We start from the raw sequence: 23028 nt of genomic DNA, 5'->3' as shown, positions 1-23028 counted from the left end.
ATACTGCTTAAGAAAGAGGTAGAGGATCACTATAAAATGTTTTAATTATATTCAAAAGTGACATAAAAAAGAAAATGAAATCAACACTGAAGAATTCAGGTTATCTCCAAATCATTATCAGAATAAATTCAGAAATCCTTATATAAATATTTGGAAGCACACTAAGCAATCCAGCATTCTCAGATTTAAGTTACATAGCCCAAGATTAAGATGGATGGAAAAAAAGAATGATGCAGATAATTCATAAGAGATAATACAAATAGGGTACTGATATCAAGTATTGAAATACTGGTAACATATTTTCCTAATGCTTCATCTATTATATTCTCTTTAGATAACTAAGTAAACATTCCAAGATAATAATAGAAAAAAGAACAAGGAAGAAAAGACCATCACCACATTAAAGTATTTTTGTCACCTAGGCAAAATGCAAACCCTATCTCAAGGGTAACCTTTTTTTTTTTTTTTTTTGGTACCGGGGATCGAACCCAAACTCTTTGAACTGAGCTACCTCCCCAGCCCTTTAAAAAAAATTTTTGAGACAGGTCACACTAAGCCGACCAGGTGGGACTTGAACTTGCTATCCTCCTGCCTAAGGTTCCCAGCTAAGGGTAATCTCTGTGACATAGCACAGTGTGTAAACATAAGATTATACAGGCGTAAACATAAGATGATACAGAACCTACCCAAAGGAGAATGAAGACATAGATGAATTAAGAGAATGAAAGCACTGGGGTTTTTTTGTTTGAGACAGGGTCTAGCTACTATGTAGTTCAGGCTGGCCTTGAACTCGAGATGTAGCCCAGCCTGTCCTCAAACTCACAGCGACCCTCCTGCTTCCGCCTCCTGAGTGCTGGGATTACAGGAGTGCACTACCACGCATGGCTGAAAGTGTGTTTAAGAATCTCACAATTTTAAATCAGAGAAGGAATTAATATCCTCAACCCCAAGATTTTTAGAATTAAAAACACTGGGAGACAAGGAGTCCACTAAGAAAGACTATAGAGGTTTCTGGAAAGAGAGAGAGAGAGGTGGGGCAGGGTGGGAGAGGGAGACTGATTACCAAGGTTAAACTCAAGAGGTACAAGATAATTAGAATCTTTATAGTGACTGATGAAATCTAAGAGAAACAGTATCAGTTCATTTACCCAACTACTTAAAAAGTGAAATCACTGAAGTAAAATAAAAGTATGATGCATTATTTTAAAAAGTCAGTATTGGGCCGGGGATTTAGCTCAGTGGTTTCGCCGCCTGCTGCACAAGTGCAAGCACCCGAGTTCAATCCCCAGAACCAAAAAAAATTAAAAAATTAAAAATAAAAAGTATTTTAACTGTAGAATAAAACTACTTAGTCTTCCTCTTTTAATCTGAAAATTCATTCACTAATGTTATAAACCAAATAAAAATTAATCAATCTTCAAAATATCTTTCAGATATCTGAATGACATATAACTCACATTAAGAATGAAAACAAAACTACTTCAATTGTTTCTCCTAGACATGAATAGAAAGCCTTAGCTTTATTTGCCAAGAAACATTTTGAAGTATCTAGTAAATGGTGGATTTAATTTATTAGCAATATATCTGATGGAGAGAGGAAACAAACACAGTATTGACAAAGATCATTTACTAAGTTTTACTTCCAATATGAAAAGTCAGGGTTCAGCACTGTTGAGATCTTAATAGTTTCAACACTGAGAGTATACCAATGGGGAAAGAGACAGCTGGTCTCATTTTATAGCAATGGAGAAGGCTACCGGCACTTTGGTTTGAAGTCTGAAAACATTGAAAACAAAATCTTTGCAAAGAAGCTAATATTCTGGGTAATAAATTCAGAGTGGAGCTAGTAGAAACATTTAAAATTTCTTTGCTAACTGACTCAAATTAATTTATTAGGTCAGGATTCTGAAATCTAAGTCTGCCAATCAAAGTATCTGGGGATCATTTGAGTTTCACCTTCCTGAATAAGCCAAGATGCAGGATAAAACTCATCACCTTCTTTTCTTTTGGGGGTCCTACCATTCATCTTTCAAATCTTCTATTCACATTCACCAATAACGTATAAATATTTGAAATTTCTAACCTAGTATTTTTTAAAACCCATGTACACATTAAGTCATTATAATGTTAATAAGCCGGACATGGTGGTGCACACCCGTAAACCCAGCATTCAGGAGGCTGAGGCAGGAGGACTGCCAAGAGTTCAAGGCCACCCTGAACTACATAGGGAGATCCTGTCTCCAAAAAAAAAAAAAAGACATTATAATATCAAAGAGAAATGAGTGGGATAAAGAAAAGGCCCTGGTTAAGATTTTGACACTAAATAGAGTGAAGATTTCCTTTACTCCAGAAGCATCTTGGAGTTAACAAAGAGAAAATTACAATTTCAGTTAGAAAATTGAAATAATGAAACTAAGAGCCTCTAAAAGTCATATTATTAATGACTGATTAAGTCTACCTTTAGAAAGCTGTCTGAACAGCAGAAGCTAGAGGTTTTGTTAAACCCATACTGATCCTCCTCTAATGACGTGTACCTGCAAGTGTCTCAAGAGGCAGATGGTTTCAGAGAGCCAAAAGTTGAAAACCATAGAATTCCTACACTACTAGAACAGGAAATATTCCTTCCCTGTTTTGCCCTTCCCAGATAGCAAAGCTACTGAAAAATATAGGATGCAATCACAAACGTATTCAAGAAGGAGTTGAATTTACTTCCCATTTTGAGTCCCATTTTCTTGATTAAGAAATATTGTAAAATTTTCTAAGTAATCTATCAAGTTTCCTGTTAAAAATTTTAAAAAGCAATATAGTCTGTTAAGATAGAATCTCTGCAATAATTTATGCTGCATCATATCATGTACCAGTCAGGAAATATGCTAATTAAAATCTATTTTCAAGTTTATTACAATGTAAACCAAACTTCCAAACCCTGAGATAAGAATGTGTGGTATGGTGGTGTGTGTATGTGTGTAAACCTATTCACATCACTTCTACTACAATTAAGCCAAGAATGAAGAAGTGATTCTCCACTAGAAAAAAGAAGAAAAAGACAAAGTCTGAAATCTTAGCCACTCACTTCTACCTTTACTTGGTTCTCTGTTCCCTCATTGCACATTCCATTCCAACTCTTTTTTTCTATTTCCCTCCAATTTAAAACTTGACAGTCAGTTTAAAGCATATTACTACTAGGCTGGGTGGGCTTCTATATATCTGCTATAGGCTCTGATTATGAAAGATAATTTTTAGTTTTAGTGTTAAAAATACATAAAACATCAAACAGCTGCTGCTCACAAAAACATGTACAATTTTCTTTAAATAGTGAAATCCTGGAGCAACAGCTTTGACTATCATCATGAATGCAGGCTGCTCAAAACAAGTTGATAAATCTGAGGTTTCTATTAAGCCAGAGCTTCTTAGGTCCATGTTAATGGTCTAAGATAGCTTATGGTTGCTTTTATTCTACAAAATGTTGATGCACTCTGATAATTTTTATTCAACAAAATATACTTCGCATACAACCATCATAGGTCTTGGCTAACAGAAACAATTCCTCCTCAAAGATCCATAGGCACAATGACAAAAAGGTAGAAAACCAAATGAGAAAATAATTGCCATGACATTTAAGCAGACTTTAATGACAGAACAGAATTATTCTTACCTGGGAGGTTTCCATCCGTTTCATCAGCACTAGGAAAACTAGCAACACTAGTAGAATCCGAAAGGTCCAAAAGTTTAGCACGTAACTGTTCAATATCACTTTCTTTGCTAGCCAACTGCATCTGAAGCTCATTCCTATGTGTACATTCTTCCACCAATTGCTATTTTGAAAAATATCAAGATAATATATGTCATCAAGCTCAAATAATTTCCAACATTAAGGATTCATTTAAGCAGAATTATTCTAAGTGACTATCATGAAAACATTTACTATAAAATGACTGTTTACCACAACAGTATTTTTTTTTCTGTGGGGAGACAGGATCTTGTTATGTTGCCCAGGTTGGCCTCCAACTCCTGGGCTCAAGTGACCCTTGTCTCAGCCTCCCAACTAGCTGGGAATATAGACACATGCCACTTCGCCTGGCCAGAGATTGTGAGGCACCATAGAAATGTAAGTTCTTTCTCAGTAATGTGATGCTAAGAAAAGCTCTTTTTCTCCTTGCATTAGGAGAGGTTTTTTAAAAACCATAAGGCATTAAGGAAAGTAAAACATTAAGAAATGCTTTTCTGGCTCCAAATGAATTAGTTTAAAAGGTAAAGAAAACGTCTCAGGAAGGTAGAACCATAAATGATGGAGTCAAAGATTGGATCTAGGTCTATTTTATACTAGTGACCACGTTCACAATTTGATGTTATTAACATGCTAAGAAAATAAATGATTAAGGTTGGTATGTGGGTTTCAGAAAAGCCTTGACTAGAGAAAATCTCTACCCAAACCACAGAACATATTACAACAGAAGGGTCTGGGATGTAGCTCAGTGAGAGAGTGCTTGTCCAGTACAGGGCAAGGCCCTGGTTTGAATCCTAGCACTGCACAAAGTATTGTAAAAGTCACATTCCACTTTCAGTCTGGAAAAAAAACAACAAACAAAACCTCCAATTGTCTTAAAACAGCTGCTACACCGCCTGCCTCACAAGCCCAAGGTCCTGAGTTCCACCGTCAGTACCCCTAAAAAAAACAGCTGCTAAATGGTAAAAACTACTCAAGTTGTGATAACAGCTGAGGATGTAGCTCAGTGGCGCCGCGCCTGTCTAGTAAGCACAAGGTCCTGAGCTTGATCCCGGTGGGAGTGGGGGTATTAATCAAGTTATGATAATTAACAGGCAATAGGGCATTTTTCTAGGTGTTCAAGATAAATGTTCCTAGTAGCAAGATAATGATCAAGGTGTGAGGCTATAAATTAAAATTAAAATATTTTATGCCACAAAAGCCGTTCTAAACAAGATGAGATAAATACATACAATAATAACAATTTAAGACAATAACCCTAGGTGCCTCAGTTTGTACACACACAAACCTTACCGCTTGCATTTCATTCAGTTCCTTTTGATGTTTCACTACCATCTGGTTGAATTTCTCTCTTTCTTGGTTCAGTTCCAATTGTAGCTTTCGATTTTCCTTTTCCTTCTTTCTCAAATCTTGTGTATTAGCTTTCTTTCTATCAATTTTAAAATCTTTGCGATTCATGATTTCTGCCAACTTGTTAACAGCCTATTCAAATATGAAAATGTTATTAGTAAAAATTTATATTCTGTTCAGTTTAAGTATCCACTAAATATGTATTTTTCTCCTTCAAAATTAAGAAGCAGGACTTCTTTGTGGGTATGAAATGCTGGGATACGGTAATTGGTAACACCAGTAACTGATATTAGAGCTGGAGACATAGCTCAGTGGTAGAGTGCATGGCTAGCATGCAGAAGGCATTGGGTTTGATCCCAGAACTATAAAAATAGTACAAAAACAACTAATACTGACTTATTTCTCTATTCCAATATAAGAACCAGACAAGCTTGCAAAAATCCATTCATTGTTCAATAATTACTTTGTACTTTTATGCTGTAGGAACCCTATTAGGTACTAGATATAGAGAGAAATACAGTTATCTCCCCAAAGGCATCGTAGTCTGGTGGAGAAAACTCAGAACAGAGTAGTTAAGTAAAAAGAGACATACAAGAGTACTATGACAACAACAGCACCCAAGTGAGGTTTGGAGAAGTCAATGCAAGCTTCCCGCGGTATTGGTGTACGTGTTTCTTTTTAAAAAGGAGGAGGAAATGGTAAGAAGGCAGGAAGCTAAGAATGGCTTTATAAGCAGACAAAGCAGTTTCCAGGCAAAAAAGCTAAAGAGAACATTTTTTTCCTGTGGACAAGTATGAAAACAGGGGACAATGCATCTGACTAGGCAGGTCATCCTGAGGTCCTTCTGAAAGTAAAAAGGCATGTAAGTAACACAGCTAAGGTCAATCTCCTTTGCCAGAAGGAAAAATTACATTCAAAATGAGACAGGCTAAAAACATTTAAGGTTAGCTACATGAACTATAAAACGTAAGTAGAGATGAAACAGGTCTAGGACCTTCTATTGCTGAAGGAAGTCAGGGAAGTCATGGTATATTTGTTCTGCAGTAATGTAAAATATAGGTAGGTAGATAGACAGATAGGTATTTTCCCATTAAGACAGAAGACAGAAAAAATGTCCTAACCTCCATCATTTCCACACAAAGGGTTTCACTAAGGATGAGTACCCTCTGAGAAATTTCAATGTAGTAAAAGCTTACTTTGTGGAACTTATACACGCGTATGTGGGTTTTTTAAATAAATCTAACACACCTGCCTTGCAAGTGCAAGGTCCTGAGTACAATCCCCAGTACCAAAAAAACAACATCTAATGTTTGCCCTCCCAAATACAGCAATGCACCATGGAGGAAGTAAAACAAAACCAAACCATGTAACACGGCCCTTAAAGACCACCTTGGCTAAAACCTCCTCTGCTTTTCTTTCCATCTGCTGGGTGTATATCATCTTCTAGGCTTCCCAGACATAAAAATAGATTACACATAGTTAAAATGGATTCAAAAAATATGGTAAGTGTTTAGATTAAGAAAAATTTATTATAGTAAAAGACACTGTCATGAATTCCCCTCAAAGTATCCCTCCTCCAGGACTGGGGATTAGCTCAGTGGCACTGCACCTGCCCTACAAGCACAAGGTCCTGAGTTTGATCCCTCATACTGGACAAAAAATATTCCTCCTCCTTTCAAACACACTTATTCCATTGCTCTTGCCACTGTCAGCAGCAGTTCTGGAAGTCTTTCTTGAGGGTCTTTAGTTAGACTGTCATGACTGCCTCAATGTCCTGATCAATGCAAAACATTTACCTTTTATGGTCATTTTGATATTGGGGAAGAGCCAGAAGTTAAGTGCCAGAGCTGGTGAATAAGGCGATGAGTACAAACTAATGTTCTCAAGGGCCCACCTTTCTGTTGGATGACAGCAGCAGCATTCACCATTTTTTTTAATCATTCATCATAAAGACATTCAGGAAAAAGGACTTCCAGAATTGCTTCAGACAGTGGCAAAAATGATGGAATAAGTGTGTTTAAAGTGGAGTATTTTGAGGCGGATTAATGGCACTATGTCTTTTACTATAACAATTTTGTTTTAAAAATTTAAACATTTACCATTTATTTTGATTATATCTCATATATTCAGTGCTACAACATGCTTTTCTTCATTTAATACTGTATCATAGGAAATACTACTTTCCCTTATCACAAAGTCTACTTCATTTATTTATGTATTTATTTATTTTGGAGAGCACTGCCCTTCTCTTTTATTTTTTCAAAAACTGGGTTTACTGGAACAGAACAGTGTCCTTTACTGATTCCTGATCTAGACCTTGGCTTCTCAAACTGCTGTTGATCAAAACATGGTATGATTCTGTTGAGTTCATTTCCTGGTGCTTCTCTTTAGTGGTCTTCTCTTTTTAAGTGCATTATTTTCTTACTCAGAAAAAAAGTGTTCCACTTCTGGAATTAAAATTTTGCATGTTCTAAAGTTGATTTTATCCTCCCTTCTCCAGCATGCTCTATTTGGCATGATTGACACAGTGCATGTACTGCTTAGCCAGAGCAGAGCAGCTGAGGGTCTGGTGGGTGTTCTCACGGTAACACTGGAGGATTTTGGCCTGCAGATCAGCACAGACTGGATGATAATCATACTGCTTGAACTCTGCTTCTACTTCTTCAGCAGCTGATATTGTTCAGCGGTAACTTTGTAGAACTCTGAACTCCTCTCCTCCAGTCTAGCCAGCTGCTCTTTGTAAAACGCATCCTGCTTCTTTATCCTTCAGTCTTTCTCTTCCAGCTGCTTAGCCAAGTGCTTTGCCTTCAAGCGTTCTTCCTCACTTGATATCCTCTCTCGAAGGATAGCTCTGGTTAACTGCTCATTGGCTGCAGCCCTCTCTCAGTCTAGGTCCTTGCTTTTCTTTAGTTGTTTCTGATTCTCAGGTTCCTTCTTGGCTTGGTCCAATGCCAGTTCTTCAGCCACTCTTCTTTTCAGTTCTTCATCAGAAACTGAGGCACCATAAATACCAGAATAACGCTGAGACTTCGAACCAGATGTGGAGGATTCCTTCATTCGATCAATTACATTTTCTGAAAGCCAGATGCCCTTCACCACGGTCATGTTCTCATTCGCGTCCACCTCAAGGTGACTCGGCAGGTGCTGGCGGTCCCACCCATGGCTCCTGCCTCTGTCCCGCAGAGTCATATCGCGGACCCACGAGCACTTCAGGGCCGGCGCACATGCGCGTGGAGGACGGGATACTTCCCTTGCCCATATTTCGTTTATTTTTAAAGGCTCTCTTGCATTCCATTGTATGAATGTATCATGATTTATTGATGAGTTGTTTTTATTTTTTCACTATTAAAAATAATGTTGCAATGGTCATCCCCTCATCTTTCTCTCTCTTTCTGGGGACTGAACCAAGGCCTCTTCATTAAGTCATAACCCCAGCTTTTATTTATTTAATTTATTTATTTTTATTTTAGACCGGGTCTCATTAAGTTGCTGGGTTGCCCACACTGAGCTCGACCTTGTGATCCTCCTGCCTCAACCTCCTAGTGTGCTGGTATTACAGGCATGCACTACCATGTCTGGCTGTATTTATTTCTTTTAAGTATTTATGGAAGCCTTTATGTAGGATAAATTGTGTAGTAGTCCGTCAAAATCAAGCACATAAAATTAAATTCTTCTCACAGTTTATTCCCTAAAACAGTATATGAATGAACTTCCCCCATGTTCTTGACAAACCTGGGCATTTTGTCTCACTTAAATATGATTATCTGTCAAAAAGATACCTCATTATTGTTTTAATTTTTATTTCTTGGTTTATTATTGGGGTTGAACATTTTTTAAATTTTCATTATTTCTGTCTCAATGGTCCTTTTTACTTTTTTTTCTACTGGAGTTTTTCTTGCTGTACTGATTTATAAAAATAAATGCTATTAAATGTTCTTCTGTTTTCTTTCAACTTACGGTGTTTTGAATTTTTTTTTTTTTTTTTTGGTACCGGGGATCGAACTCAGGTCCTTGCACTTGGGAGGCAGGCGCCAGAACCACTGAGCTAAATCCCCGGCCCCAGACATTTGAAATTTTATGTAACAAAGTCAATCTTTTCCTTCATGCTGTCTTGATATATAAGGTAAGTAAAATCTGCAATGAAGGATTTTCAATATTTATTAAGTACATATTTGAAAGATTACGTTGCAACACAAAGGACTGATGCGAGAGAAAGCAGATTTAAGCAGAGAGACTACATAATCATGTAATTACAAGGAAAACATCTTTACTGTAAAAATCAACTAAAGAACTTAGTAGACAATAAAGGATTTTAATTACTGCATAACTTAGTAAAACGAAAAGATAGCAAGTTAACAGGAAAAAGATAACTTGACTAAATGCATCATAAAATACAAAGCAAAACGACAATCTATCCCTGTAGTTCCTGATTTATTTCCAAATCTCTTACTTCCAGTCATATGATTTCTCTTCACCATGTTTTCCTAACATCAATAATAGATTTTCAATACAATTTAAATCACATTCTTATTAGACAAACTAGCTTTCTTAAGTGAAATCCTGTTTTTTACATAAGTCTTCTATACTTAGTGGGGAGAGAATCCATATTTTTTATTTTAATGAAAGGCTTGAACCTTATGACTTCAGTTTTAGGAAAAAGTTCATAAAGAACAATTATTAATTTTCTAATATATGATACTAAAATATATTAGAATATATATTAAATCTGTGGGAAAGTCTTAAAGCATGCATACCTGCGTTTTAAGAGTTCGTTCTGTATTGATATTCTTTTCAAAGGCAGCCTTAAGATTACTGATCTCCTCCTCCTTCTTCAATTTATATTCTGCCAACCAATTATATAAAATGTTATGCTATAACATTAATCTTTGCATTTCAAATTCAAATTACTATACACTAATAACTTTCAGTAATTTCATTAATTCTTAAGGCTATACATGTTATTTTATACAAGAAAACAGGTATTTAAAAAACCTAACATACAAACAATATAAACAGCTAAACATTTGTGGGAGACCAGAAGAGAACTGAGGCCTAACTGGCCTCCTCTGGGAGCATGAAGGACAAAGGCTGCACTTGGGGGGGGGGGTGACTGCACATGGCAGGTTCTAGGGAAAACCTGAAACAGCTGAGGTTGAGTTGAATACGAGAGTGTGCTAATGGATATTGGAAAGCAGATGGGTCTTGGGTTACTTTCACTGCTTGGGCCCGTGTTTGGGTGAATAAAGGCAAAATGAGCCAGACCGATGCGGGGAGTTGGGGGTATTGGTTGGCTGTTCTGCCTAGTAGAGGCGAGAGCCCCCTGGCTGCGCACATGTTAAACTGTTTGTCATTCATGCTCACTTGTCCTGGGTCAGGGAGAACAAAGTAGCAGGTCTAGCTCCCAAAACAAGGCCAGCCTAGTGAGTCAGCTACAAACATCAATCACTGAATTTAACACTGTGATTTTTTTAAAAAACCGTACATACCTTCTTCTGCCTTCTTCATTTTATCGGTCAGCTCTTCATTTTCTTTTCTTAATAATTCAATATCTTTGGTTAGCATGTTGTTTGTTTCTTCAAGCTAAACAAAACACACAAATTTAAGCTGCAGCCTCTTTGCTTTGCTCATAGAGCTAAAATCTTTTCCATGAGAACAGCCCAGACATTGTTTAACAATAGAAAATACATGTTTTCCACTATTTTATTAAAATATGTAGATATAATTAATACATAGATAATATGCATTATATCTATATAATATGTAACTAGACATATGTACAATATGTAGATATATAGTATGTAGATTAATATATAGAAAAAATCTGTAGATACATTTTGGAACAATTATTAGCTCCCCAAATTATCTCAAATGTACACATACACAGCTCCATCCAGCTATATGATGAACCTACTATGTGACCATGGCAAGTTAGCACCCTTCCTGGGCTTCATTTTTAACTTAAATAATGGTAAAAATGACAATAAAATATTTATTTATTACTTCTGCTTATGCATTTATTGACCATTCTATGTTATTTTCATTTAATCCTCACATCAATCATGTGGTATGGGCTTTATTTCTACTTCTTTTTTCTTTTTGAGACACAGTCTCATGTAGCTCAGGCTAGTCTTGAACTTATGGCAATCCTCCTGCCTCAGCCTCCCGAATGCTGGGAAAACAGGTGTGTGCCACCATACCTGGCTTATTTCTACTTTATTGATGAGGAATCCGAAGTTTTGTGACATTAAAGCAAGTGGCTAAAATCACACAATTTCTTAGGCCAAAGCTGGTATTTGAATCCAGGGGTGCTCACACACAGCACTTGATGGTGACTTCAAAAGAAGAAAAATCTGGCCCGGGGATTCAGCTCAGGGGCACCGCGCCTGCCTTGCAGCAAGCCCAAGGTCCTGAGTTTGTGGCCCGGTACCCCACCCACAAAAGAAAAGCTGAGAAGAAGAAAAATCTAACTTCCACCTCTAGTCTCATGATTCTATACAGACTATAGTATAAACCTCAAGAACAGGTAATTATTTGGTTTACTGTATTAGTTGCTTATAATGCCTATGTAAACTATTCACAAAGAATTTCTCATGTCAAAATGATTTCTCTGAATTTTAAGGACTTCTGCCTCATGGAATCAATTTTTGTGTAGTAAGAAAATAACAAATGAACTTAACCTAAACATTTCTTCATATAAAATATAGGTAAAGGGGCCGGGGATTGAGCTCAGTGGTTTCACCGCCTGCTGCACAAGCACAAGGACCTGAGTTCAATCCCCAGTACCAAAAAAATAAAATATAGGTATGATCTATCAACAGAAAAAAAAAAGTCTAATATACTGAATCATTCCAATCATTAACGTTTTAGGTTAAACTACTGAATACACAAGTAAGTAATGATCATTATGTATGAAGTATAAGCAAACATGTACGTACATGTACATGGCCTCTAACATTTTTAAATGTAGCCTATTTTAAGTCAATTTTACTCATATAATTTACCTATCACACTTACCCGACTAACAGTGTGATCTTTATCTGTAATCTCTTGTCTGTTTCTTGAAGCAGCTTTCTTGCTTTCTTGGGTCAATTCAAAATACTGTTCTTCCAGAAGTCCTCGAGCCAGCTGCTCGGACTCAGCTTTTGTTTCTGCTAGATCCAACTGAGTAGAAAGAGCTTCCCTGCAATAGATTTTTTAAGAGAAATGGATACACTAAATTCAGTCCATTTTCCCAACTTTAATCACATGCTTAAAAACACAATTACTTTTAAATGATTAAAAGGGGGTGGGGCAGGGATTTAGCTCAGTGGTGCCACTGCCTGCCTCCCAAGTAGAAGGTCTTGAGTTTGATCCCTGGTACCAAAAAAAAAAAAAAAAAAAAGGTAAAAAAATTGATTTTATTGCCTGAGATAAAGTAAATCCATTTCAAACTTTCTATAAAAGTAACGAATTTAACCTGCTAAGCTGTCCACTTTTGGAAAAGACTGGCTGGAAAATCAGAAGACCAGACCTATTTCCTGAAGTCTACTGCTAACAGGACAGGAACACTACCGGGCAAGGTCCTTATACTTCCTGTGCATGATTTAAACAAATCTGCAAAATAAGAGTTAAACTAAATGATTTGTGAGGTCCCTTCTAGCTCCGAAATCCAATGAGATTATGAAGACATATATAGATCTGTAAACTATCTGTAATATCCTTGGAAATTGCACTTTAAAACTTTTCAGAATTAACATTAAGATCAGGACAACATTACTATAGTTTGCCTGCTCTTCCCAAAGAACCTCTCTAGGATAAGCTACCTTGGTCATTATTATAATCTCCTTGTATGCCAAAGGTACTCAATAAATATTTTCAAAACATGTAATTTCTACTTCTTATTTTCTAATACGGGAGGATTACAAATCAAATCTTCTGCCTTAAACTTAAGGATGAAGACATACAAAAAAGAACACTCATTCACCAACAACTATTGATTTCAATGTTTACTCTGTGGCAAACACTGTTCTAGGAAGTAAGGGACACAGCACTCACAGAGTTTTTGGTCTCTGGATGATACAGTGGGAGCATATGTTTGTACAGTCATACAAACAACTTTAAAAATGAACGAGTAATAGTATGCCACAGAGAAATAAAAGAAGGGCAGAAAAGGCTGTGAATGTGGTCACAATTATTAGAAGGTGATCAAGAGGCCTCTCTGCTAAGGAGACATTAGAAAGAGATCTGAAGGGATTGGGAGAATAAGTAATGCAGGTTGTCTGGAAAGCGAAAATCAAATAAAAACATGCCCCAAGTTGGCCTGAAGGAAGCTAATGCGATCAGAGAGAGAGGCAGAGAAATTGGAAAAGATGTAGAAAGAGAAGGGAAGAGGACAACAAACACTGTAAGGTTTTCTAAAATATAGAGGCTGTGGGTTTTATTCTCTACTCCAGAGTTTTAAAAAACATCATTCTTGGCTGCTCTATCCAGTATTAGGACCACACAGCGGGGTCAATGGCAGAGCAGAGGTAGCAGTTAAAAGGCTACTGAAAGCTGGGTGTGGTCGGACACATCTGTATCTCATTACTTCTGAGGCTGAGAAAGGAGGATCGCCTCAAGTTCAAGGCCGGCAGGGACTACAGATATTGAGTTTAAGGCCAGTCTGAACTACATGATAGTGACCCTGTCTCAAAAAAAAGAGGGAGGGGGTGCTACTGAAATAATCAAAATTGGAGATGATGGCAGTTTGGACCAGGTCAACAGTGATCAGACACTATATGTAATTTTTAGTTAAAACTGGGAGAATAGTAATAGACTCCACACAAAGTGCAGAAAAAAAGGAGTCTAGGATAATTAAATTTTTTATTTAAACTACTGGAAATAAAAGAATTATTAATTACTGAAAAAAGGAAGACAAAAAGAGCAGGCTGATAAGGTAAGGGAGTCTGGGTTTTGGGGGAAGATGCATTAAATAGGGAATGCTTACTAAACAATGAAGAAAGATGTCAAGTAGAAAGCTGGACATACAAGTTTGGAACTCAGAGGAGAATGTACTTGTACACTGATGCTATTTAAGGCCACCAGGCTGGATGAGAACAAGTAGAGTGATCCCTTGGGCCCTCTAAACTCTGGAGGTCTCAGAAACGAGAAAGGACAAAAAAGCAGAGGAGGTTAAGAGTAACCAGTTTAGTTAAAGGAAAATACTGTATGGTGTCACAGAAAAGAAGCGAAGATTCTGTCCAGAGTAATTCATTATATCAAAAGCTACTGTTAAATTAAGGAAATAAGGTAAGGACTGAGATCTTACTATTGTCTTTATTAGGAAGACAACAATGACCATGAGAAGGATTGTTTAGTTAGAGTGATGAATACGAAAGACTGATCTCAAAAAGAAAATGGGAGAAGAGAACTGAAGATAGCTGGTACGTAATTTTTCAAGTAAGACTGCTATAAAAGGAAGCAGAAAAATGGATGGTAGCCGGAAGTAGATGTGCAGTTAAAAGAGTTATTTTTAAAGGAGATATTCAACTGTTTATATAACAATGGGAATGAAAGGGAAAATTTATATAGGAAAGATGAGAGAATTGCTGGAGTCATATTTTTAAGTAGGCAGAAAGGGACAGGATCGAGGGGTTGGTATTATTAGGTAAGAGTGCCTTCTGTCCATTTACATCATCAGAAGGAAGACACGGTTTACAGCTACATATGCAAATAGGTGGTGGGTGAGAACAGATGTTCTCTTCTAACCTCTAGGAACCGAGGATACTGGCTTAGTATGAGAAGATACAAATTAGCAGTTAGAGAAGAACAGTTAATACATCAAAAAGGTAGGAAACACTGCCAGTGTTATGTCTAAGGACAATATAATACCAAGCTTCAGGTACACAGCATTCTCATTTGAGGGTACTGTTTTACATCAAATTCATAGTATCTAATTTATATTTTAAAAATACCAGAAAACTTTTTATCCCAGAATGTATTTCTATCCGTAGTCATAAATTTGTGGATGAGAATGCAAGAAAGAATGAAAGGATTTAAGGAAAAATTATCTACAGTTACACTCATCCAGACTTCCTTTGCAACTCTGCATGGTGAAAGGCTTGTCTTTATTTATATTTAAGGTCATTCATTCTCCTATCTCCTCAAAGAACTCAAATTATCAATAATTCCACATTTTTCTAGATTATAAGAAGTAGCTTTGTTCTTGTTTATTACTGTATTCCAAAGCACGGAAAATCCTGCAGCTCCCAGAAAGTGCTCAGAAACTTTATCTGAAAGAATGAACAGATGTGCAACTTTCCCCATTCAGATATCCTCCCCATGCCTCACTAAAATATACTCATATTTATGATACTATTAAGAAGAGAGGCTGCCCTTCACATTCTCCTCCAGCTCAAGAGTAGAGCACAGGCTCAGCATGCACAAGGCCCTACATGCACACAGTTATGTATTCCAACAAAAAATGAAGAATGATAAAATTGAAGTATTTCCATTTCACAAAACCCAATGTACAAAGGATCGAACATTGTCAAGTTGTTAAGAATACAAATAAAAAGGCAAACAGCCAGGCATGGTGGCACACAACTGTAATCCCAGCACTTGGGAGGCTGAGACAAGAGGATAGCTGCAAGTTTGAGGCCAACCTAGGCTACAAAGTGAATTCATGGCCAGCCTGGACTACACAGTGAGACCATAGAATGATAGATATGCAGGCAGGCAAACAGACTTTGCAAAGTTATATATGAAGTAGACTTCTTTCTAAAAATCAGATTTGAATTCAATTAATCCTCCCAATAAGAAGTGTCTAATAAAACTCTTTATAATGATACTAATGTTCTACACCTGTGCGGTATAATATGGTAGGTATCACCACATGTGGCTATTGTGCACCTGAAACACAGCTATTGTATCTGAGGACCTTTTCTTTTATGTAAATGAATTTAAATGACATGTGGCTAGTGACTACCATACTGGAAAGAATAGATCTAGATTTAATAACTGGTTTGCAGGAAACACAAAGGATGGGAATCCTCAACTAACTGGAAATGAAATCAACAAAATCACAACTGTGACTAATTCTATGGAACCAAAGATCTACTTTCATCAGTGAGTGTCAGGATAGTGATTACTCTGATGTGGGGGGCGGGGGGAAGGAGGCATAATTATTAGCATACAGAGGACTTCTGAAGTGAACAGAAGAGTTGTTTCTTTTGCAGGTGGTAGTTATAATATTTGTCATTAATTAGAAAACTGTTTTGCTGTTCTCTGCTATAGTAAGTCCTCAACTTATGACCATTTGAGTTGGGAACCTGCACAGATAGGAATGGACCTCGCATTACGAACGTTCATAGATGCGAACAAATCACAGAAATAGCTCCCATGTCTGCTGGACACTGTCACAGCTGTGCTGTTGTGTGCTTACTGTAGAGTGTGATAGTGTATAGTAGTACAGGGCTCAATCAGAGGCCAGGATGGAACCAAGAGGAAAAGCAGTGGTGAGGGGACTTCTAGGAAGTGCAAGGCAACATACATTGTATCTTTGTGTCAAAGGTGTGTAAGACTCACTTTGTCCGACTTATGAAGGAATCTGACTTACAAGCGTTCTCCTGGAATAGAATTCATTTGTAAGTCAGGGATTTACTGTATTTATTTAATAATAAAACAAAATGCATTTCAAAGGAAATGAAAGAGAACACAATAATGTCAGAAAACTAGTTCCCATGTTCATTCTGACACTATTTAGCTGAGACCCCAGTTGAGTGAGATACTACCTTTTGGGGCCTCTCAGCTCAATTCTAAAATGAAGTTAGGTTTAAATTATAAGGTTTGCAGTTTATCAACTGGTTGATTGCACTCCTCAGGGACTCAACCCAGGGCCTTGTGCATGCTAGGCAAGCACTCTACCCACTGAGCTGTGTTCTGGACCAGGCTTTCTTCTAAGTATACAAGGAATGGAAATTAATCTGTATAATAATACTAAGAGGAAGATCTTAAACACCTTTAGCTAACTTAATGATTTGTGATTACCGAATTTATATAAAAATAAATGTTTAATCCCTTGTTGCCCTTGTTACCTTGTGCTACCATGTTGTTTCTCCTCTGGGATAACTGCCATCCTCCCTGTCTTGGAGCCAGCTGATTATGGACTGAAACCTCTACAAACTATAAGCCAAATAAATCCCTTCCCCTTCTACTTTGGGTGTCCAGTATTTTGTCTCAGTAATGAGAGAAAAGTAACTAACACAGAAATTTGGAATGGAGAGTGTGGTCATTGCTGTGACATTACCTGGTCATGTGGCCAAAGAATCTTTGGAACTATTTTATGGGAAGGGAAGAGTTAGGAAAAATTCAGAGATGTCAGTTACAGAAGTAGAGCTGGAACACCTTAGGCTGTTCTGCAAGGGAAATTCTGGTCAGAGCTCAGAAGACCAGAAAGCCGGTAAAGACCAGGCTCAGGAGGTTTCTCTTGGGAAGGACTGCCCTGGCTGCTGGACCCCAGACATGTGTGTTATGGGTTGGCAGAAAATTTGTCTGCATTTTGCTTGTGTCCAGAGACTTTGTCTGAGACTGAGATTAAAGGCGATGGACTAACTAATCTGGCAGACGAAATTTCAAGGCATTCTAATGTTGAGGCTATAGCATGGCTGCTGTTGAGGGCTTTTGGCCAGATCTATGTTGAGAATCCAGAGCAAAGAGCCTAGCAGAGTCATTTAAAACGTTTTGAGTTTGGCCAAAAAGAAAGCTCCAGTAAAGCTGTGGACTGCAAAGATAGAGCAGAGGACATCTTGATCGCTGAGAAGGAACAAGAGAATAGAAGAGATGGCCTGAGGGCATCACAGGAAGCAGCAGGACTCCACCCTTGGCAATTTCAGAGTTATAAGCATGAAAGATTTTGCTTTGAGAAGAAAGCCCCAGAGCACCATGTTCCAGAATGGCAGCGGCCTAGGGAAGTTGTTCCAAAATGGCAGCTCAAGGAAGCTGTTTCTCTGGATTTGGTTCATAGGCACTGGACCCCTACAGCTAAGAGACAGGGCAGACTCACTACTACTACTCCAGCTGGCAGCAGACCTGATATCATCCATGCAGCGCTGGTTTTAGGTGCATGTAGAATGCAAGATTTATGGGGTTCAGAAAGCTTCCACCCACATTTCAGAAGAAGGCCTGGGAGGCCAGGCAGTGTACCCGAGAGGGCAGTGTGTGAAACTGTGAGTGTGAAGCCAAAGGTGCAATGGTAAACCCTAGAAGTATGGAGAAACCAGGAGTGTGGATCATCTGAGAAAAACTGCAAGAAGGGAACAGAGCCAGCCCAAGAGAGACACCATGGGTGCTACAGCAATGGGAGCTACAACTACCCAAAATGATGTAGGGGCAGAGCCAACCAAGCCGTTTGGAGGTTACAACTTGCCACAGACTGCCTTGCATGCTGGAAGTAGAACTGTGGGATTTAATGTTTACCCTGCTGGATTTTGGACTTGCTTTGGTCCTATTCCTTTGCATCCCTGTGTTTGTAACTTTTGGAATAGAAATGTCTGTCTTGTGCCACTGAATGTTGGAAGTGTTTAACTTTCTTTTCATTTGTACAGGGGTTTGCAGGTAAGAGTTTGCCTTAAATCTCAGAGGAGGCTTTGGACTTGGACTTTTCAGAAATGGTGAAACTGGTAGGACTTTGGCATCTCTTAGAGACGAACTAAATGTTTTTTACATAGAAGAATGTATGTGAGTCTTTGGGGGGCCTGGAGCGGAATGTCATAGTTTGGGTCTGGATGTCCCCTCAGAGCCTCACTCTTGGTCAGAGGTAGCTGAAACTGGAATGTGTGATGCTGGGATTAAGGGAATGTAATGACTAAAGCAGTAAATCTGAGTGACTGGTTTAGCACCATCCTAATCCCGGTAGCCTGGATGGGATAAGAGGCAGGAAGACAAGGTAAAGCTCCCTTGTTGCCTTTGCTACCTTGTGCACACCATGTTGTTTCTCCTCTGGGGTGACTGTCTGCCATCTTCCCTCTCTTGGAGCCAGCTGATTATGGACTGAAACCTCTACAAACTTTAAGCCAAATAAACCCCTTCCCTTTCTTTAAAAAAATAAATAAATAGGGGCTGGGGATTTAGCTCAGTGGTTCTGCCGCCTGCCTCGAAAGCACAAGGACCCGAGTTCAATCCCCAGTACCAAATAAATAAATAAATAAATAAATAAATGTTTAAAGGTTGGGGAGCCCTTGAAAACAATGTATTGTCAGGATTTGATGAACCTCTGTGTAGTATTAGGTTTTTACATTATTTATTAACTCTAGAAGTAAATTTCAACCTAGTCTGCTTTTTTCTCTCTTTTTTTGCTACATAGTTCAGACAGGTCTTGAACCTACTATATAGTCAAGGCTGACCTGGAACTCACAGTGATCCTCCTGCTTCAGCCTCCTGGGTGCTACGATTATAGGTGCCACCATCCCTGGCTAATTTGCTTTCAATTAGCCAAAAAAATGTATTATACCACTCCCATCAGAATAATGTACACCTTGGCACTGCTTCACATTAAAGAATGCCCTTTGCAGTACTGATTCTTGGTGTAAAGCAAAATGTACACACCTTTCATTTTGCAGTTCCTGTATTTTCTTTAAATATTCTCTGTTTTTTTCTTCAAGTTCTTCTTTAAGTTCCTTTACCTGGGTTTTATAAAGTGTCTGCAAAACACAAGAAACAATTTAGTAGTTTTTTAAAAGTTAAATAAGTAACATATGGTCTAACAAATCCACTCCCAAGTGTTTACTCATGACAACTGCAAATCTAAGTCCATACAGTTTTACACATGAATTTTTTTTTTTGGTACCGGGGATCGAACTCAGCACCTTGCGCTTGTGAGGCAGGCGCTAGAACCACTGAGCTAAATCCCTGACCCTACACATGAATTTTCATTACAGTGCTATGCACAGCAGCTCCAAACTAGAAACAATTCAGATATCCACCAACACATGATGAATAAAAAAAGAATGACCTGCTGATATGTACATGAGAAATCTAAAAAATATAATGCTGAATGAGAGAAACCAGTTGCTAAAGAGTACACTGTTTGAATCCACATACTCCTTTTATTTAACCACTCAACAGTTTACCCCAGTGTCACTCAGGCAGCAGGTTTGTTTACATACTATTGTGAATGTCGCTCAGCCAGGCAGATGTCATTTCAACCAGTCAATTCTTGTATTGAATAAATCTGATAAAATTGTCATTTTTACATTTCCTGTTATCTTATGAAAATTAACCAAAAAAATGCAATGGGGGGGGTAACAGGGGATCAAACTCGGGACCTTGCGCTTGTGAGGCAGGTGGTGGCATCACTGAGCCAAATCCCCAGCTCAAAAATATGCAATTTTTGGTCATCTTGTATTTAAATAATTGGATGGGTAAGTGGTAAACTATCCCTTTTAGTTTAAAAGATGAGGAATAGGAATAATAAGGACCAGCCAGTAGCTACAGAGAACTATTTTATACTGAACGCTTAATTATTCCTTTAAGAAACAGCACTTCTCAAGAGAAAAAAATATACATAAATTTCTATGGGAAGGCAAATGAAGTAAATAAGCTCTTATCTACAAAATGAATCCATTTTGTCTTCAGGAACTAGATTCTTATCTCTTCTTCCTGGCTTCAAATAATGAAATTCTATGATTAATTAAAGCTTTTAAAAATCTAATTTGGAAGGCCAGATTAAAGATAATTTTAAATTTGGTTCATAACAGCTTATTAAATTGAATGGTAATCTAATAGAATCCAAACAACAGAATAAATTGCAACTAAGAAACAGGGTCACATTTTGTATTACTTTACAGAGGCAAAAATCAAGAATCCATAGGAACTATCACAAGTCATTTGACATCCATCTAAAAGTCTAGAAGCATACATGAATTATCTGTAGAAGCATACACACAGACAAGGAAGTGTGCGGGATACTATAGGTCACTTTGAAGAAGTAATATACACCTTGAATAATTAAAGTTACACTCACGGAAAGATTTTTTACAAGTGAAATTTCTTTTTATTTTTATTTCCCCCCCCATTAAGTTTATTGGTACATTTTCGGTATAAAATACAGTTACATTCATCATTGGGATCTTGTACCATTACATGAGTATCTTGGTTCTTTTTTCCCCTTCCCCTGCCCTCCCTTCCCTATTTGCAAAGACTTTGTTTCCATTTTTTTCCTTTTCTCAAATTTTTTCTTTTCCTTTTTTTTTCCTTTCCCCTACCCCTCCCACTTCCCCTGCTCCTTTAGACATTTTCTTCCTGTTACACAATATCAATTATACATTTTTAAAATTACAGTATCAAGATCTAGGAGACATTACCACAGATTTTACAGAATTTAAAAGGATACAGAAAGCATATTTCAAAAATCTGTTTTGAAAGAAATTTGACAACTTCTAAGGAGTACCTTGGAAGACAAATTAATGAAGCTAACTCTGGAGGAAATATAAAATTTGAATAGCACCTATTAAAGAAAGTATATTCCTAGCTGGAAAACCTACCTATATGACAACAGCAGGCTCATATACATTTTAACTGATAAATTATGTCAAACAATTAAAGCAGAAAAAAGAAGGAACACTTCATATCTGCCCTTGCTCCCCACCTTAAGGAGAAAGCATTGTATCTTCTCCATTCATTTCTTTTTATTTTTAAAGAAGACATTTAAAAGTACTCTAATATGGCCTAAGAAAGCAAGGCGGGGGGGAAACCCAAAATGGAAATTTATAATGTTTATTAGGGGTTAAAATTAGTATGACACTGATACGCCACAAAGCTCTCAATAAGTGAAAACCATATAGAGCTTTAACAAATTAGCTCAGTGATTTTACTGTAGAAATTGCTACTTCCAAGATTGTTCACATTTGGTTTTTAGGGCATGTTTACCAGTGTGATCTGAACTCTGTGCATTTAACTTCACTGAGTAAAGACTAAAGGAGAGGAGTTCCCAGGGTTAATTATAAGGGCACAACTTGATATATTTATCAAGTGAAATGAAATGGAGAGTACAAGATTGGCAATTCCCCCAAAAACCAAGATTCAGAGACTTCAACGTTATCTATAAATGCTCATATACAATAGCAGTGAAGAATAATTTGGCCTGTAGCATATTAAGATTTAAAATGATATGTACAAAGAAAAAGTCAAACAATTCATATAAAGTACAAAACTAAACAAGAAAAAGCTCCCCTTCGATACTTTTTTTTTTTTGGTACCAGGGATCGAACTTGGGTCCTTGCACTTGTGCAGCAGGTGGCAAAACCACTGAGCTAAATCCCCAGCCCCAAGAAAAAGCTCTTAAACATTAGTTACACCTATAACTCAAAGGCCACTTTAATGTGGTGCATATATGAGCCATACAGGAGTGTAATTTATATCATCTGAGCTAGCTAAGGGGCAAAGTGGTATCCAGTATTTTAACTAATATGGTGGCAATTCTGTGACTGTTTCCACATAAAGGTACTTCTTCACAACTTAGACCGTGAACTCAAGAGTCAGATACGAAATGTAGAAATGGGGATGACATAGTCATTTAAAAAAGAATTGTTCACAGAAAAGATCTAAATACCTTGTTTTTTGTTTTTTTTCTTTTTGGTACCGGGGATCGAACTCGGGTCCTTGCGCTTGCAAGGCAGGCGGCTAAATACCTTGTTTTAAGTCAGGTTTTGAAACTGTCTAGATATTAACTCTCACTTACCGAGAAATACTGTTCAGCTTCGAGCTGATCTTGTAGCTCCCGCATCTGTCCTTCATTTCCTCTATATTGTCTTTGGAGAGAAGGAAAAAGAGTAAACAAATGTTATTTATACCTGACACGGTAATTTTCTTAGTTTCTTCGAGTTACTAAAGTAAAAACAGTTCACTGAAATAACCTTTATTTTAAAAATATACTTATACCTCATTATATAGTGTTACTTTACTAATTAATTTGGTCAGGCCACACTGTCTGGTTG

The 23028-nt window shown here is 37.5% G+C and overlaps 1 protein-coding gene and 1 pseudogene across 5 annotated transcripts in view; both read right to left on the bottom strand.

The window, feature by feature from the left end:
• The window catches only part of Rock1 (Rho associated coiled-coil containing protein kinase 1), a 127572-nt gene that overhangs the window by 11216 nt on the left and 93328 nt on the right, over positions 1-23028 (bottom strand). For all 5 annotated transcript variants that reach the window (XR_015442439.1, XR_015442440.1, XM_087189851.1 and 2 more), the window contains exons 21-27: positions 22773-22842; positions 19640-19734; positions 12092-12257; positions 10564-10657; positions 9832-9920; positions 5021-5209; positions 3656-3815 (exon numbers count right to left, since the gene is read on the bottom strand). Coding sequence is in view for 3 of the 5 variants with exons in the window: in XM_087189851.1 (XP_087045977.1) it covers positions 3656-3815; positions 5021-5209; positions 9832-9920; positions 10564-10657; positions 12092-12257; positions 19640-19734; positions 22773-22842 (863 nt within the window). In the remaining 2 variants the exon portion in view is untranslated. The remainder of the gene's footprint in view (positions 1-3655; positions 3816-5020; positions 5210-9831; positions 9921-10563; positions 10658-12091; positions 12258-19639; positions 19735-22772; positions 22843-23028) is intronic.
• On the bottom strand, positions 7413-8375 carry LOC147830158 (MICOS complex subunit MIC19 pseudogene; annotated as a pseudogene).

The sequence above is a fragment of the Heterocephalus glaber genome, unplaced genomic scaffold, assembly GCF_053883595.1.
Source record: "Heterocephalus glaber isolate CG9 unplaced genomic scaffold, H.glaber_assembly_v1.0 deba00000331, whole genome shotgun sequence".
NCBI classification, from domain to species: domain Eukaryota; kingdom Metazoa; phylum Chordata; class Mammalia; order Rodentia; family Bathyergidae; genus Heterocephalus; species Heterocephalus glaber.
The sequence above is the reverse complement of the archived record's forward strand: the minus strand, read 5'-3'. Positions and strand labels throughout refer to the sequence as shown.